The sequence below is a fragment of the Arachis stenosperma genome, chromosome 4 (assembly GCF_014773155.1).
Source record: "Arachis stenosperma cultivar V10309 chromosome 4, arast.V10309.gnm1.PFL2, whole genome shotgun sequence".
NCBI classification, from domain to species: Eukaryota; Viridiplantae; Streptophyta; class Magnoliopsida; order Fabales; family Fabaceae; genus Arachis; species Arachis stenosperma.
The window spans coordinates 7,209,533-7,224,136 of NC_080380.1; the positions used below are offsets into that span (position 1 = coordinate 7,209,533).

The window sequence follows — 14,604 nt, forward strand, 5'->3', positions numbered from 1 at the left end:
AATAAACCTTAAACCATTTAATTATTAACCAAATCCGTACAAAACACTCAAAGAATCAGAAAAGTCACGTTCATCGAAAACCAGAGACGCACATGGAAAACTCAGAGGCTCACATCGAGAAGTCATCATCCGCCGTCGTTCATCCGCGCTACCTTTCTCTTCCACGCTCATCTTCGACGCTGCTTTTTTCATTCTCGGTGCTTATTCACAACGCCACATTCCCCTCCGTTAACACTCATCTTCGTCGCCGCCTTCCTCCTCCTTGTCGCCGCCTTCCTCCTCCTCTCGCTGTTCGTCCGCATCAACGTCGCCGTTCGTCCACGCCGAAAACTTACTTAAGGTTTGGATGGGTCTCCGACACCATTATTTTTTTATTATTCTGTATAAATTTTTTATTTTTTTAAATAAAAAATCGAATTAAATGGTTTGAAGAGATTTTCATATATATTGCAATGTTAAATTATGGGCAAAAAACGCAAATGAGCCAAGGCTAGCTCAAATTTACGCAAATCCGCCAAATAAAACTTTGCTACGACAATCCACCAGATCAAATATTTATATAATTCGAATCAATAAGATTCGAATTAGCCTAACACATAATTCGAATTGATAGAACTCGAATTACTATATGACAATGTAAGAACGTAGTTCGAATTGATTTGTCCCGAATCATGCATGCACACTCACACGTAATTCGAATTGATTTGTCACGAATTAAGATGAAAAATCACGAGTAATTCGAATCAAGATGATTCGAATTACCAAACCATAAATCGAAGCATATTAATTCGAATTAGTAGGCTTAGGTGAAGAAGTACATATTTTGAATCATATAGATTCGAATTACTCACACCTGGTAATTCGAATCTAATTGATTCGAATTAGTAAGGATCCTTTTTCTATATATATGTTGTGAACTCATGTTGCTGTGAACAAAGAGGTGAGATGGCTAGTGAGGATAGTTTTCTAGTGCTAGTACACCACAGAGGATCGATTAAGAGAAAAACTCGGTCTGGGATGAAGTTCACGGATAAGGATCCTCTATGTATTATCATGAGCCCCGCGACTAGTTACGATGGTCTCGTGTGCTCTGTGCTTGGCAAACTTGGTCTGGAAGGAGTGAAGAGAGTTAAGAAGTTTTTCTATCGAATTCCAATCACGGTGCTCCACGATACGGTGAAGTATGATTGTTTCACGATCGGGAGTGATGAGGACTTGCAGGTCATGTTTCTTTCTCGTAGGCAGTTTCCGGAGGTGAGGACACCGGAGCTATTGGCAAAGTTCGTCGACGTAGTATCTAGCTCTGGTGGGTCGAACCGGAACGCCAACACTATAGCAACGGCGGCCGGTTCGAGCTCGAGACCTGCGGTTGCTTCTTCCTCCGCTCCAGCGGTCTAGCATGTCGCCTCCCCATTGTTTGCTGTTGATCTCGCCGGCAATGTTGGAGACGAGGTTGGATATGATGAACATCATCCGACTGAAGTACGGTGTCCTCCTCCGGCTGGTGTTGGCGAGGGATCGTTTGATGATCCCGATGATGATGAAGTCGAGCCGGATATTATCACTGATGAAAGCGGCGATGATGTTGGAGCGAGTGATCCGATAAGGCCTACTGGTGGTTCTAGTTCTGGCACAAATCAGTACCCACCCCATTTTTCATCTTTGGATCTGGATGCCATGAGGCAGGACGGACATCTTGGGCAGCTAGCTGGATTTGGCGCTAGAGATACCGACGGGTCTGCCGGTATAACAGAGTTCCAGGTTGGTCAACAATTCCAGGATAAAGATGAGGCGCTGTTGAGTGTCAAGACGTACAGCATCTGCCGAGGGGTACAGTACAAGGTGGTTGAGTCTGACTATCGCCGGTACGTGGGAAAGTGTTCTGAGTTTGGGAATGGGTGCACATGGTTGATTAGGCTTAGCCTCCGACAGCGCAAGGGCATCTGGGAAGTGAAGCGGTACAACGGGCCGCATACCTGTCTCGCCACCTCCGTCTCCAGCGACCATAGGAGCTTGGACTACCACGTGATAACGACATTCATCATGCCAATGGTTAGGGCTGACGCATCGGTCAACATCAAGGTGCTTCTAAATGCAACGGCAGCACACTTTGGCTTCAGGCCTACATACCAGAGGGTGTGGATGGCCAAGCAGAAGGCGGTAGCAATCATCTACGGGGACTGGGATGAGTCGTACAACGAGCTCCCTCGGTGGGTCTTAGGAGTTCAGTTGACTATGCCTGGCACTGTAGCAGTCTTCAGGACCTGCCCGGTTCGAGTTGGTGGACAGGTGAACGAGTCTCAGTCTTATTTTCATAGGATGTTCTGGACTTTTCCCCCTTGTATCGAAGCATTTCGTCATTGCAAGCCGTTGGTGAGTATTGACGGCACCCATCTATATGGCAAGTATGGGGGAACGTTGCTCGTGGCGATTGCACAGGACGGGAATTCCAACATACTTCCTGTGGCATTCGCACTAGTTGAGGGTGAGAATGCTGAGTCATGGTCCTTCTTTCTCTCCCACCTCCGTCAGCACGTGATACCTCAGCCAGGTCTGTTAGTTATTTCAGATAGGCATAACGGCATCAAGGCGGCACTTGAAGCACCTGATGGGGGATGGCTACCTCCGTCTGCATACCGGGCATTCTGCATTCGACACGTTGCAGCGAATTTCGCCCTCACCTTCAAGGGCAAATATGCCCAGAGGCTTCTTGTCAACGCCGCATATGCAAAGACCGAGGTGGAGTTTGACTACTGGTTCGACATCCTGCGCTCTGAAAATCCGGCAATGTGTGACTGGGCGAACCGAATTGATTATAAGTTGTTGACACAGTACTGTGATGAGGGCCGGAGATTCGGGCACATGACGACCAATATATCAGAGTGTGTCAATTCAATCCTGAAGGGGGTAAGGAACCTCCCTATTTGCTCGCTGGTTAAGGCCACATACGGAAGGCTGGCTGAGCTATTCGTCCGTAAGGGTAGGGAGGCCGAGGCTCAGATGGGTACTGGACAACAATTCAGTCAATACCTAGTAAAGTGTATCGAGGCCAACCTGAAGACAGCCAGGTGCTTCACGGTGACTGTTTATGACAGGGATAACTCGGAGTACACCGTGGCTGAGACGACTCCGACAGGTTCATTCTCACTTGGTACGTACAGGGTCTCATTAGGGTCAAAGACTTGTGATTGTGGATACTTCCAAGCACTTCATTTCCCGTGTCCTCATGCCCTGGCTTGCTGTGCTTATTCACGTCTTACATGGCAGCCTTATGTCCACCAGGTCTATCAGCTTAGTTCCGTTTTCGGTGTCTATCAGATGGGATTTACACCTCCCATTCCGGAGGGTTTCTGGCCACCTTATGCCGGGCCTTCCATTATACCAGATCCGAATATGAGGCGTGCGAGGGAAGGTCGTCCTAGGTCCACACGAATTCGCAATAACATGGATGATGCAGATCCGAACCGCCCAAAGAGATGTGGCCTCTGCAGGCAGCCAGGACACACCCGTCGTAGTTGTCCACAAGCCGCAGGCCCTAGCGGGACTGCTGGGAATTAATAGGGGATCAGAGTTTGTCTGTTTTTATTTCTTAATTTATCAGCATATGTATTTTACTTCAGTTAGCAACCATTGTACTCCTTGGAACTAAGTTGAATTATATAAGTCATGAATCTTGTTATTCGAACCACATATGTATGTTGAATGTCTTTCTAAATAAGGAATCTAATAATTAAAATAAACAACACTATCTGATGGGATGACCGATAATACATAACATAAGATCAAAGTACATATCATAACATCAGAGTAAATAACGTCAAGATACATAACATACCATAACATCAAAGTACATAACATAACATCAAAGTAAAAAACAACAAAGTACATAACATAACACTGATAACCAACAAAGAAGGTACATAATATAAATATAACAACATGACATACACCACTATCCATAAATCATCTAAATAGGTGCGATCCCGTGCCACAACGGTGTGGCACCCGTGTCCTGTAACCCCGTCGTATAAGTGGCTCCTCATCCTCAATCGAGTCGTCGCTGTCATCCGGATCTGGGTGTCTCGGGGTCATGGGAGGAACATGCATGGGCCTGGATGATGACGGGCCGGCAACTGAATGTGACCCAAGAGTCTGGGCCAATGCTGGCGTCCCACCCATGGCAAAAGCATGCGCAGGAGGCACCGTGGCAGGCTCGTTCAGATCTACATCTAGCGGTGCCTGTGTCCCTGTCGTGTGAACCCGTCCTGCTGCAACCTCATCCTCCTGCATGATGGTCCGGATATCATCAAGGAAATGCGGTCCACCGAACTCCGCCACAATGCCATCACTAGCAAGGAAGTCGGAAAACATCGAGCCAGGACTCACCCATGGAGTACTCTCCTGAAGGGTCTGATCATCACCGGGAACACCTACGAAATAATCTCCAAAAGCTCCACCCCCAAGCCCAGAACCAGTGTGACTCGTGGGATCTCCCATACCAGATCCATGCCACTCACCATCATGCCCGCCCTGATGGGCCCTATCAACCCCCGCAACATCACCTCCTCCAGCTGCACTGCCCCCAGGCTGATGGGCACCCTCTCTAGCAGCAGCCACCCTCCTCCTGCCTCCACGGCCACGTACTCTCCCTCCACCTCCAATTGTGTGGTCGACGTCATCCATAGCACGATCCACCCAATTCCACTCACGCTGGCTACGACGTGTGCCGACTCGTGCTCTCCTATCAATACGACGTCTGTCAGGAACATCATCGACCCTGTCCATATCTGGAAGTCGGCCTGCACCCCTTTGCGTCGCCTCATCCGGAATAGGAATACCTCTCGGATCCTCCAATAACATCTCTGGCGACAAGAACCTCTTTCCGTGCTGATACCACCATGTCAAGAAATCATGCGACGGACCGGGGTCGGGCACGATGTCGAACTGTAGAATGTGCTCCGCACGCTCCTGCCAGTGAAGATGCCACTCAGGTAAATGTGCCGGGAACCAACGGTCACCTCCTCTCCCGTCCTTCGACATCAAGAAGTCGATGTTCAGGGCGGGAGACGGTGTGGGCTGAACCCCCCCCCCCCCCAAACTGAGGTAAAACTCTATCAACCTGATGCCACTCGACCACCGCAAAATAAATCAGGGAGGTCCTACACCGCCATAACATCGTATGCCGAGGCTCCAAGACCCTTGGATGGACAACCTGGATGACGTCGAGTGCGCTATAGGGCATCCATATGAACTGAAAAAAACAAAATAAAAACATTTTCACACTTCTGTTGGACAATATAAACTGAAACAACAACTTCAGATACACATATGTTCAGCGTACTTACATCCCGAGGCTGTAACAAGTCTATCTTCAGGCGAGCCATCTGTACCCGAGGTCCCTTGTTGCTAATCCCAGGATTGTAACCAGACCATCTGTGTAAGAGAATTAAAAAATTCTGTTGCGTTCATCACTAACTATACAATGCATTAAATTGCTTGCATAATCGAAAACAAATACAACAAGAATACATAGTACAAAACAATAACAGTACCTCGACGCAAGAGGCCAGCTAATCTCATCATACCCAGATGGTCTAAAAGTAGGAAACCTCCAGAAGATCCAAGACTGCAGTAATTGTAAAGGGCCAGCTAACTTCACGACATGTCTATTGGCCACTCGGCACATGCACCGGTACAACCATGCTAGTGCCGCCGACCCCCAACTATATTGACCCATCTTCTCAAGCCGAGCAACATAGGGCAGCCATCTGATGTGTATACGATTGCCGGAATTGTCGGCAAACAGCTGCGTGCCCAATAACATCATGATATAGGCACGGACAAAGCGCCTAACTGTCTCCTCATCAGCCCCGTCTGGACACTCTCCAAAGGTCTCCTGAAACCAGGTGCAGTTAACTGCGAATTTCTGCACCTGGTTCTCGGGAGGTACAACACCGAGCAACTCATGGAACCACTGCCAAGCTGGCCTCCCACCCTCAATGTAAAGGTGGAAGTCCGTCAGGCAACCACTGACGTAATCTCCGTCCACTGGCAACCCCAGCTGGTATGCGACATCCTGAAGCGTGATGGTGCACTCTCCGAACGGCATGTGGAAGGTGTGCGTCTCAGGCCGCCACCTCTCGACGAATGCACTGACTAGGGGCTCGTCTAGTCGGAACCATCTGTCGTTCAGTCTCGCAAGATGGTACAATCCGGCCATCTGCAAGTACGGAACGTACCTCTCATCAAGACGCATCCCCTGCTGCCGCCTAACGCTGGATATGCAACGACGAGGCTGGCCAGCACATAAACCGCATAATTAGAACAGATGCACAAACCAGTAACATTTACAATATATTTCATAGGGATGCAGTAAATAAATCCTTCAACATAACATATATGAAACAAGCGACCAACATATTATACACAAAAACCATTATAAAAAACAATTATCAAAAACAACAACTACCCTAAACCTAAACCCATGACTAAAACCACTATCCAAAACCATTTTCAAAAACCGCTTACAAAAAACAATTTCACTAAAACCACTATACAAGACCATTCACTAAAACCACTATCCAAAACCATTCACTAAAACCACTATCCAAAACCATTCACAAAAATCGCTTACAAAAAGCCATTACAAAATCTCCTAACAAAAACCACTGGCCTAAACCACTTGCTTAAACCGCTAACACTAACATAAACCACTATAAGAAACCATTAACAAAAACCACTAGCCTACACCACTATCCTAAACCACTATCCTAAACCACTAACAGTACCATAAACCATTATCAAAAATCATTAACAAATACCATTATCATAAACTGCTTTCATCAACCACTAATAAAAAACACAATCAACAGTGCAACATCATAAATCACTAACCTCGTCGTTGATCACACCGGCGATATGCGCAACTCCATCCAAACGATAAAGCCTGCCTGGATCGTCCCCCATCGACTAAAAATGCCGCTCTGGTCTTACTCGGACCGAATGTTGGTCATTTTCTCTGGGATTTGGTGGGGTTGGAGAATGAAAAAGTGATTCGAATGAACTTGATCCGAACTCCTTATATAGCCGAACCCCTTGTAATTCGAATCAACTTGATTCGAATTACTATGCAAAACGTATTTCACCTAATTCGAATCAACTAGATTCGAACCTCTCTCATGTGTTCTTCTCCATGTAATTCGAATTAATATCACTCGAATTACACTTTCATAATTCGAAATTATTTGTTTCGAATTACTAAGGTGGATTGCATGCTTAATTCGATCTGAATTGATTCGAATTAGCTTGAAGTTATTTTTGAGAGTAGTTCGAATTGATTCAATTCGAATTACGTGTTTAATTAATTCGAATCTTATTGATTCGAATTATATTAAAATTGGTCCTGGCGGATTCAGGTATAAATGTTTGATTTGGCTGATTTGGGTTATATTGAGCTGTGCTTGGTTCATTTGGGTTTTTTGCCCTTAAATTATTTTTGCATGTGCAATTTCTGAATTTTGGAAGTGTTTCAAGAATATTTTCTATATAACTTCTTAATTTTAGATGTGTTACAATTATTTTTTAATGTTTAAATTTAAATTTTAGATTTATGATTTTGGATGTGTTTTAAAAATATTTTCTGTATAACTTAATAATTTTAGATGTGTTACAATTGAAAAAGAAACTATTAGTTTGTATATATAATTATATTCGACCATTCATCACTAGAAAATCATAAAACAGATCTTGCATTTTATCAATGGTACAATAAGTAAGGAATTAATTTTATTCAAAATGTACTGACTTTTAATTCTTTTTCTTCTGCAGATATAAATTGAAATATTGTAGCAGAATATAAGAAAAAAAGAAAACCGTATTACACAGAGAGAAAAAACGTAAAAGAAAAAAATAATAACTAACTATGAAGTGGATAAGAAGTTAGAAAAATTTTTGTTTTTAAAATTTAAATTAATTTAAATTATAAATGTATATTCTAAAAAATATTAATTAGAAAAATTAGATAATATTAAAAGCTGACCAAAGACTGAAGCACAAGTAACATTTTCCTTAGTTAAGTGATCATAAGGGGTAAAAAATTTTCATAGGCACGTCAAAATCATCCATCCATAGAAGTTTTACCTCATGTTTACTCAACAAAACATTCTTGAAAAGTTGGCGAAAAACCGAATGTAACTATTTAGCAAAATTACCAATAAATAAATTAGAAGAAAGTAGCCAAAAGACTCCCAACTCCCAAGTATTATAAACTGCTACATAAAAGTATGAAGAAAATAACTGAATTTCCATTCTTTCTTCTTTTTCCCTAAACTCATCTAGAAGTATTCATACCAACTGGTGCGCGAAATTGTGAACTATACTTTTTCACAACTCTCATAATCCCTGGTAATGGCTCCAAAAACTTGGTGCGCTCAATACCATGGCATTACACAACTTCGCACAACTAACCAGCAAGTGCACTGGGTCGTCCAAGTAATAAACCTTACGTGAGTAAGGGTCGATCCCACGGAGATTGTTAGTATTGAAGCAAGCTATGGTCATCTTGTAAATCTTAGTCAGGCAAACTCAATTGTATATGATGAACGAAAATAACATAAAAGATAAAGATAGTGATACTTATGTAATTCATTGGTAGGAACTTCAGATAAGCGCATGAAGATGCCTTCCCTTCCGTCTCTCTGCTTTCCTACTGTCTTCATCCAACCCTTCTTACTCCTTTCCATGGCAAGCTCGTATAGGGTCTCACTGTTGTCAGCAGCTACCTCCCATCCTCGCAGTGAAAGCTAATGCACACACTCTGTCACAGTGCTGCCAATCACCGGTGTGGTTCCCTCCCCTACCGGAATAGAATAACTCTTTTGCGTCTGTCACGAACGCCCAGTAGGTTACAGGTTTGAAGCACGTCACAGTCATTCAATCATTGAATCCTACTCAGAATACCACAGACAAGGTTAGACCTTCCGGATTCTCTTGAATGCCGCCATCAGTTCTTGCCTATACCACGAAGACTCTGATCTCACGGAATGGCTGGCTCGTTTGTCAGGCGAGCACTCGGTTGTCAGGCGATCAACCATGCATCGTGCAATCAGGAATCCAAGAGATATTCACTAAGCCTCAGATGCTTGTAGAACAAGAATGGTTGTCAGTCACCTTGTTCATGGGTGAGAATGGTGATGGGCGTCAATCATCACCTTCATCATGTTGAAGATCAAGTGATATCTTGGTAAAAGAACAAGCGGAATTTGAATGAAAGAACAATAGTAATTGCATTAATACTCGAGGTACAGCAGAGCTCCACACCTTAATCTATGGTGTGTAGAAACTCCACCGTTGAAAATACATAAGCATAAGGTCTAGGCATGGCCGAATGGCCAGCCTCCCAATGATCTAAGAACTAAAATGTCCAAAGATGATCTAGAGATCTAAAAGTGATCAAAAGATTTCTATACAATAGTAAAAGGTCCTACTTATAAGAAACTAGTAGCCTAGGGTGTACAGAAATGGGTAAATGACATAAAAATCCTCTTCCGGGCCCACTTGGTGTGTGCTTGGGCTGAGCAATGAAGCAATTTCGTGTAGAGACTCTTCTTGGAGTTAAACGCCAGCTTTGGTGCCAGTTTGGGCGTTTAACTCCCATTTGGGTGCCAGTTCCAGCGTTTAACGCTGGGATTTCTTGAGGTGACTTTGAACGCCGGTTTGGGCTATCAAATCTTGGGCAAAGTATGGACTATTATATATTGCTGGAAAGCCCAGGATGTCTAATTTCCAACGCCGTTGAGAGCGCGCCAATTGGGCTTCTGTAGCTCCAGAAAATCCGCTTCGAGTGCAGGGAGGTCAGAATCCAACAGCATCTGCAGTCCTTTTGAGTCTCTGGATCAGATTTTTGCTCAGGTCCCTCAATTTCAGCCAGAAAATACCTGAAATCTCAGAAAAACACACAAACTCATAGTAAAGTCCAGAAAAGTGAATTTTAACTAAAAACTAATAAAAATATACTAAAAACTAACTAGATCATACTAAAAACATACTAAAAACAATGCCAAAAAGTATACAAATTATCCGCTCATCACCAACCAGATAGGAATATCTAAAATCTAATGTAAACCCATATTTAAGCCCTTGACATCTAATGATTTTCTGTCACTGAAACAAGTGCAGTTTCTCTCCTGTGGGTTGCCTTGGCTGGAGTAGACGAGAATGCATAAACCCATAAATAGGTTAAATAGTGAGAATGTTAGAAATTCTCAAACTCTTAATAGATTAAAAGGAGGAAGAGTTGCCCCTTGAACATGATTTTGTCCAAACTTACATGTCACCGGGGAAGATGAACCAAGACCAACACCTATTTACCAGAACAATGACCACATCACCACCAATATAATGAAATTTTCTTTTTTAATCCTGTTTTTATTTTTGACACTAGACCCCGATATAAACATTTGACAGAGCAGCAATGACATTCCAACCCTGAATTGATTCGGGAAACAGAACTACAGAACCTTCTCACATTATCCAATTCAAGGATAGATGGAACAATGATGCTATAACTATGCAAAGCAGAGCAGTGATACTTCTCTATGCAGTCAAAACGAAAACCACTTGTAGCCCCCAAATTGCAAATGTATTCTCACCAAGTACCGAAACTGCAACCGATGTGTTCTTGAGTGATGATTCTAAGGCGATCTTGCATGACAGCCTTGGATGAATATGGTGGGAAACACAGCCTGTAAAAGCATGTGTGCGATGAAGGAAGGCGGTCTTCAGTTTCCATAGACCTGTAAATGTATAGACGGGAAGCTAAACCACGGAAACCTTCAACTGGCAGATATTTCACGGATGTCCAAAAGAACAGAAGAATCTTCCTTTGTTCTACTGGCATTCTACCAACAATCTGCCAAATTTTTTTGGACGGAATATAATGTTAGATTTATTGTATTTCTGCAATTCATGATCCAAATAGAAAAATTTATAATATTAGATAATAATACAGTATATCTCAAACTGGAAAGAATATGAAAAAAATGCAACTCATTAGCATATGGCTTCACAAAAGTACAGAGGCCAAACTATACAAGTACTTTTTTTTTCTTTTTTCTTTAAACAAAGCATCACCAATTATGATTAAAGTTAAATATTTTAAAATCATAGTATTTTGGGGGCAAATGAACTGAAGGGAGACATCTGTGTGAGTGTGATATGTACTATAGAACTGGTACCAGTAAGTGGCTATTATGTAAAAGAGTAGTGTGTAGAAAGAGGTGTTCTCAGCATGCGCTGAGCATTAGAAATTTCGGAAGAATGTATATGTTAATCTGAGAGATTCAAGGAGGGAGTTAGGTAGCACCTAAAAAATTGAAGATATCAGGACTAAAGGAAGAGAGTTAGCTAACAAAATAGAAGAAGTTGTATCATAAATTCATAATTGTATCAGTGGCTGATTTCATGGCTTGAACCCAAAACCGTGGGTCATTCGGAAACAACTCAACTGTTGCGCCAAGTTCTTCAAAATGGGGAAGTAAAATTACATTCGCAAAAGAAAAAGTTAACAAAAAGGGAGAGGAGAGAGTGGAGCAGAAAGGATGTAAAGACATGTTAGTTCCAGAAAACCAGTATCATTAATACCTCCCAAAACAAAGATATTTGACAGTCAGTCTCTTTATAGCCATTATACTCAGTATGAGCCTTCCAATCTTCCACAGAAATAGTACTTTCGCTCCCATGGAGCATCCAATCAAGGTCTTCAAGCTCTAAACTTTTAAAGAAGAATGGTAGTTGCCTTGAGTTAGAAAGGATATCACCAAAGCCCTTGGCAAAATGTGATACCTGCTCAGATATCGATGTCCCAATAATTTTGAATGAGAACAGAAACATACTTCTCCCTGTTCGAACTATTCACTACAAGGTTTTTCCCACCAGAGCAAAGTTCAACCACTTTCCTGTGTCCTAATTCATTCACCTCTCTCACAAACGTCAGTCCTAAAGCATCTGAATCAATGAAATCAGCATCCATCTCCAATATTTGCTTGCAGCTACTGTACAAGTAAGGATCTGCCGCCTGTATATCTTCTAAAGTAACAGACTTTCCAGCCAATTGCTTGAAAAACAAACGGTCAAAAACAATACCCACTTGCACCTTATGCATTAAAGCTAATGCAATAACACGACCAGCAAAACTGAAGTACTTTAGATGCAGAGGATCTACCTTAGATGCTGCAAACAAGAAGACATAGTAAACTTGGCTATGCAGGAGTGCTTTATTAATATTCACAGATGATTAATGCAAAGCCACCAATCATCCAAATGGATGAGTATGCACGAATTAACATGGACTTGTATCCTTCTGCATAGCTCTTCAATAAGATTTCACCTGATTGGAAGACAATGTGAAAATCACATGTGTAGCCAGAAGATGACACCTGCAAAGTAAATAACATAAAATATACTTCTCTATACATATGAAGCAAACAACTCAATACGCTTATCACACTATGTCCTATCACCTAACAAAATATCAGGGGGTAAAAGAAAATTCAAGTGAACTGAATCAGTGATTCCCGTTGAACAAAATTAAATTCTGCAAAAGAGCCTTAATATTTGGTATTTGATCTCATTTGCTATTTACGTATTACATCAACTCTCTTGTTGTCACTATCATTATCATGTACTTCTTCTCCATTAGTACACCTACATAATCTGCCAAGGAACTTGATTATTTCCCATTAATTTAGCCACTTTATTTGGTGTGAAATATTGAATTTCACTTAAAAAAAAGTTTATAATCATGATCAGTCATCCCTTCTTATCAACTAGATATCTGATACAACTTCCCTAACTTAGTGGACTATAAAACAGAATTTAATACAAAATGCCTGATATGCCTTTTTTTTATATAGAGAGAGAGAGAGATACAAAAGGTGTCATCAACCACAGAAAACTCAATTTAACACTTTTTTATTTCATTCACAAAAGCTCAGAGATGCTACACAAAAAGTTAATCATGTATTAGAATGGTTAAATAGGGCATCACTAGAGGCCCTAATAATCATATAGGAGGGGAGAGGTTAGCCATTGGGAGATGCTGGGTGTCAGGGATGACCCTCGGCCAAGGAATGTCTGCCACTATGGAGAAACCTATACCGGGAACTACCCATACTGATGAGCCATGGAAGGCTTTTAGCCTTTAGAGATTTCACGCTGCCTTTGCAGTCAGCCTACCCTAAAAGGACTCTATTTGAATTCTTGTGGATATCAAAAGTAAATCCCTCTTGCACTACACTCTAAACAAGCTCTCTTCACCCCACAACCCCAAAACCACCCTATCGCCAACTTATACCTTATAGGAATGATGCTCCTTGATAATCCATTTTGCAGAACATTTGCCCTCCATAGTTTTGACCACAAGCAATCCAAAAAGGCAACTCAATCTGATCAAAGCTCCATGAGAAATCAGTTTAATGGAGTCAAAGGCTTGTCTCGTGTGAGAAACCTAGGAGACTTAATCCTACTTCAATAGACATCATCTGTTAAATTGATTAATGTGCATGGTTGATGACTGAATCTGAATTCAAAAATGGAGGCTCAATTGAAGATACTAGTATTGTAGTACAAGTACATGAATACAGCTATCACCCAGAGACTGTTCGTCAATGTATGATATCCATCGCATATTCACATTTGCATAACATAAATTCAGAAATTGAAACCAAATCCCCAACCCACCTATGTTGACTTCATGTGCATTTATATTACTTCCTAATTTGGAGGAATGCTACACTTTCAGGAACTACTGAGAACTGATCCCTAATCAGAAACTCTTCTATCCATTCAAATGATAAGACCTATTCACCACAAAACCACTCCTGCATTACCAATACTCCATCCCCACACGCTTGAACTTCCATAAAGTCGCTGACTTTGAAATTACCGTGTCCCATTCATCCCTCAACTGCTCCATGATGCAAAACATTTTCCAGTTATATCACACATCTATACCATAGACAAAAATACAAATAAATAATGCACAACTAAAATTTCTTATTTTTTCCTTATTTATACAATAAAATCATTTACAACTCAAAGCTTTGTGAGTGATGAATCTCGAAGATTAAAGGTGCTTGGTGAAGCATGAAAGAAAAAACCAGATTCAAAATCAGAAACAGTTCATTACAGTTAAACCTATACCAGACTTGAAAATAATAACAAAAGCACACACTTGAAAAATCAACAATCCAAAAAGGAAAAACAAAGTGTAAATAAAGAAAAAGATAAAAATAGAAGATAAGTAATAGCGAGATAGTGAGTGTTAAAGTGAGATGTTAAAAAGCATGGAACCTGGTTGGGTTGAAGAAGACGCTATGAGAGAGAAGAAGACGAAGAAGAGAATGTGAAGAGTGAAGAATGATAGAGGAGAGAGGGAGGGGTAATAAGACCATCTCCGGTAGGAACTCATCTCCCAATTTCTACTCACTTGTCATAAAAAGTAACTCCACATCAATAAGAACTCAAAATATTTCTCTCTTTTCTATTAGAAGGAACTAACTTGGGTCCCTATAATGGTCCCATTTAATTAATTAATTAAAATACTTA

General features: G+C 41.6%; 2 protein-coding genes across 2 annotated transcripts; one reads left to right on the top strand and one right to left on the bottom strand.

Moving 5' to 3' along the window:
* The first annotated feature begins 92 nt into the window (after positions 1 to 92).
* LOC130974511 (uncharacterized) lies at positions 93 to 3,558 on the top strand. Its single transcript, XM_057899386.1, has 3 exons — positions 93 to 340; positions 939 to 1,293; positions 1,399 to 3,558. The coding sequence occupies exons 1-3, from the start codon at positions 93 to 95 to the stop codon at positions 3,556 to 3,558; spliced, it is 2,763 nt and encodes a 920-aa protein (XP_057755369.1).
* A 1,601-nt stretch (positions 3,559 to 5,159) lies between these two features.
* LOC130974512 (protein MAIN-LIKE 1-like) lies at positions 5,160 to 6,966 on the bottom strand. Its single transcript, XM_057899387.1, has 4 exons — positions 6,895 to 6,966; positions 5,553 to 6,295; positions 5,346 to 5,433; positions 5,160 to 5,231 (listed from the first exon to the last, which is right to left on the bottom strand). The coding sequence occupies exons 1-4, from the start codon at positions 6,964 to 6,966 to the stop codon at positions 5,160 to 5,162; spliced, it is 975 nt and encodes a 324-aa protein (XP_057755370.1).
* Positions 6,967 to 14,604: the final 7,638 nt, after the last annotated feature.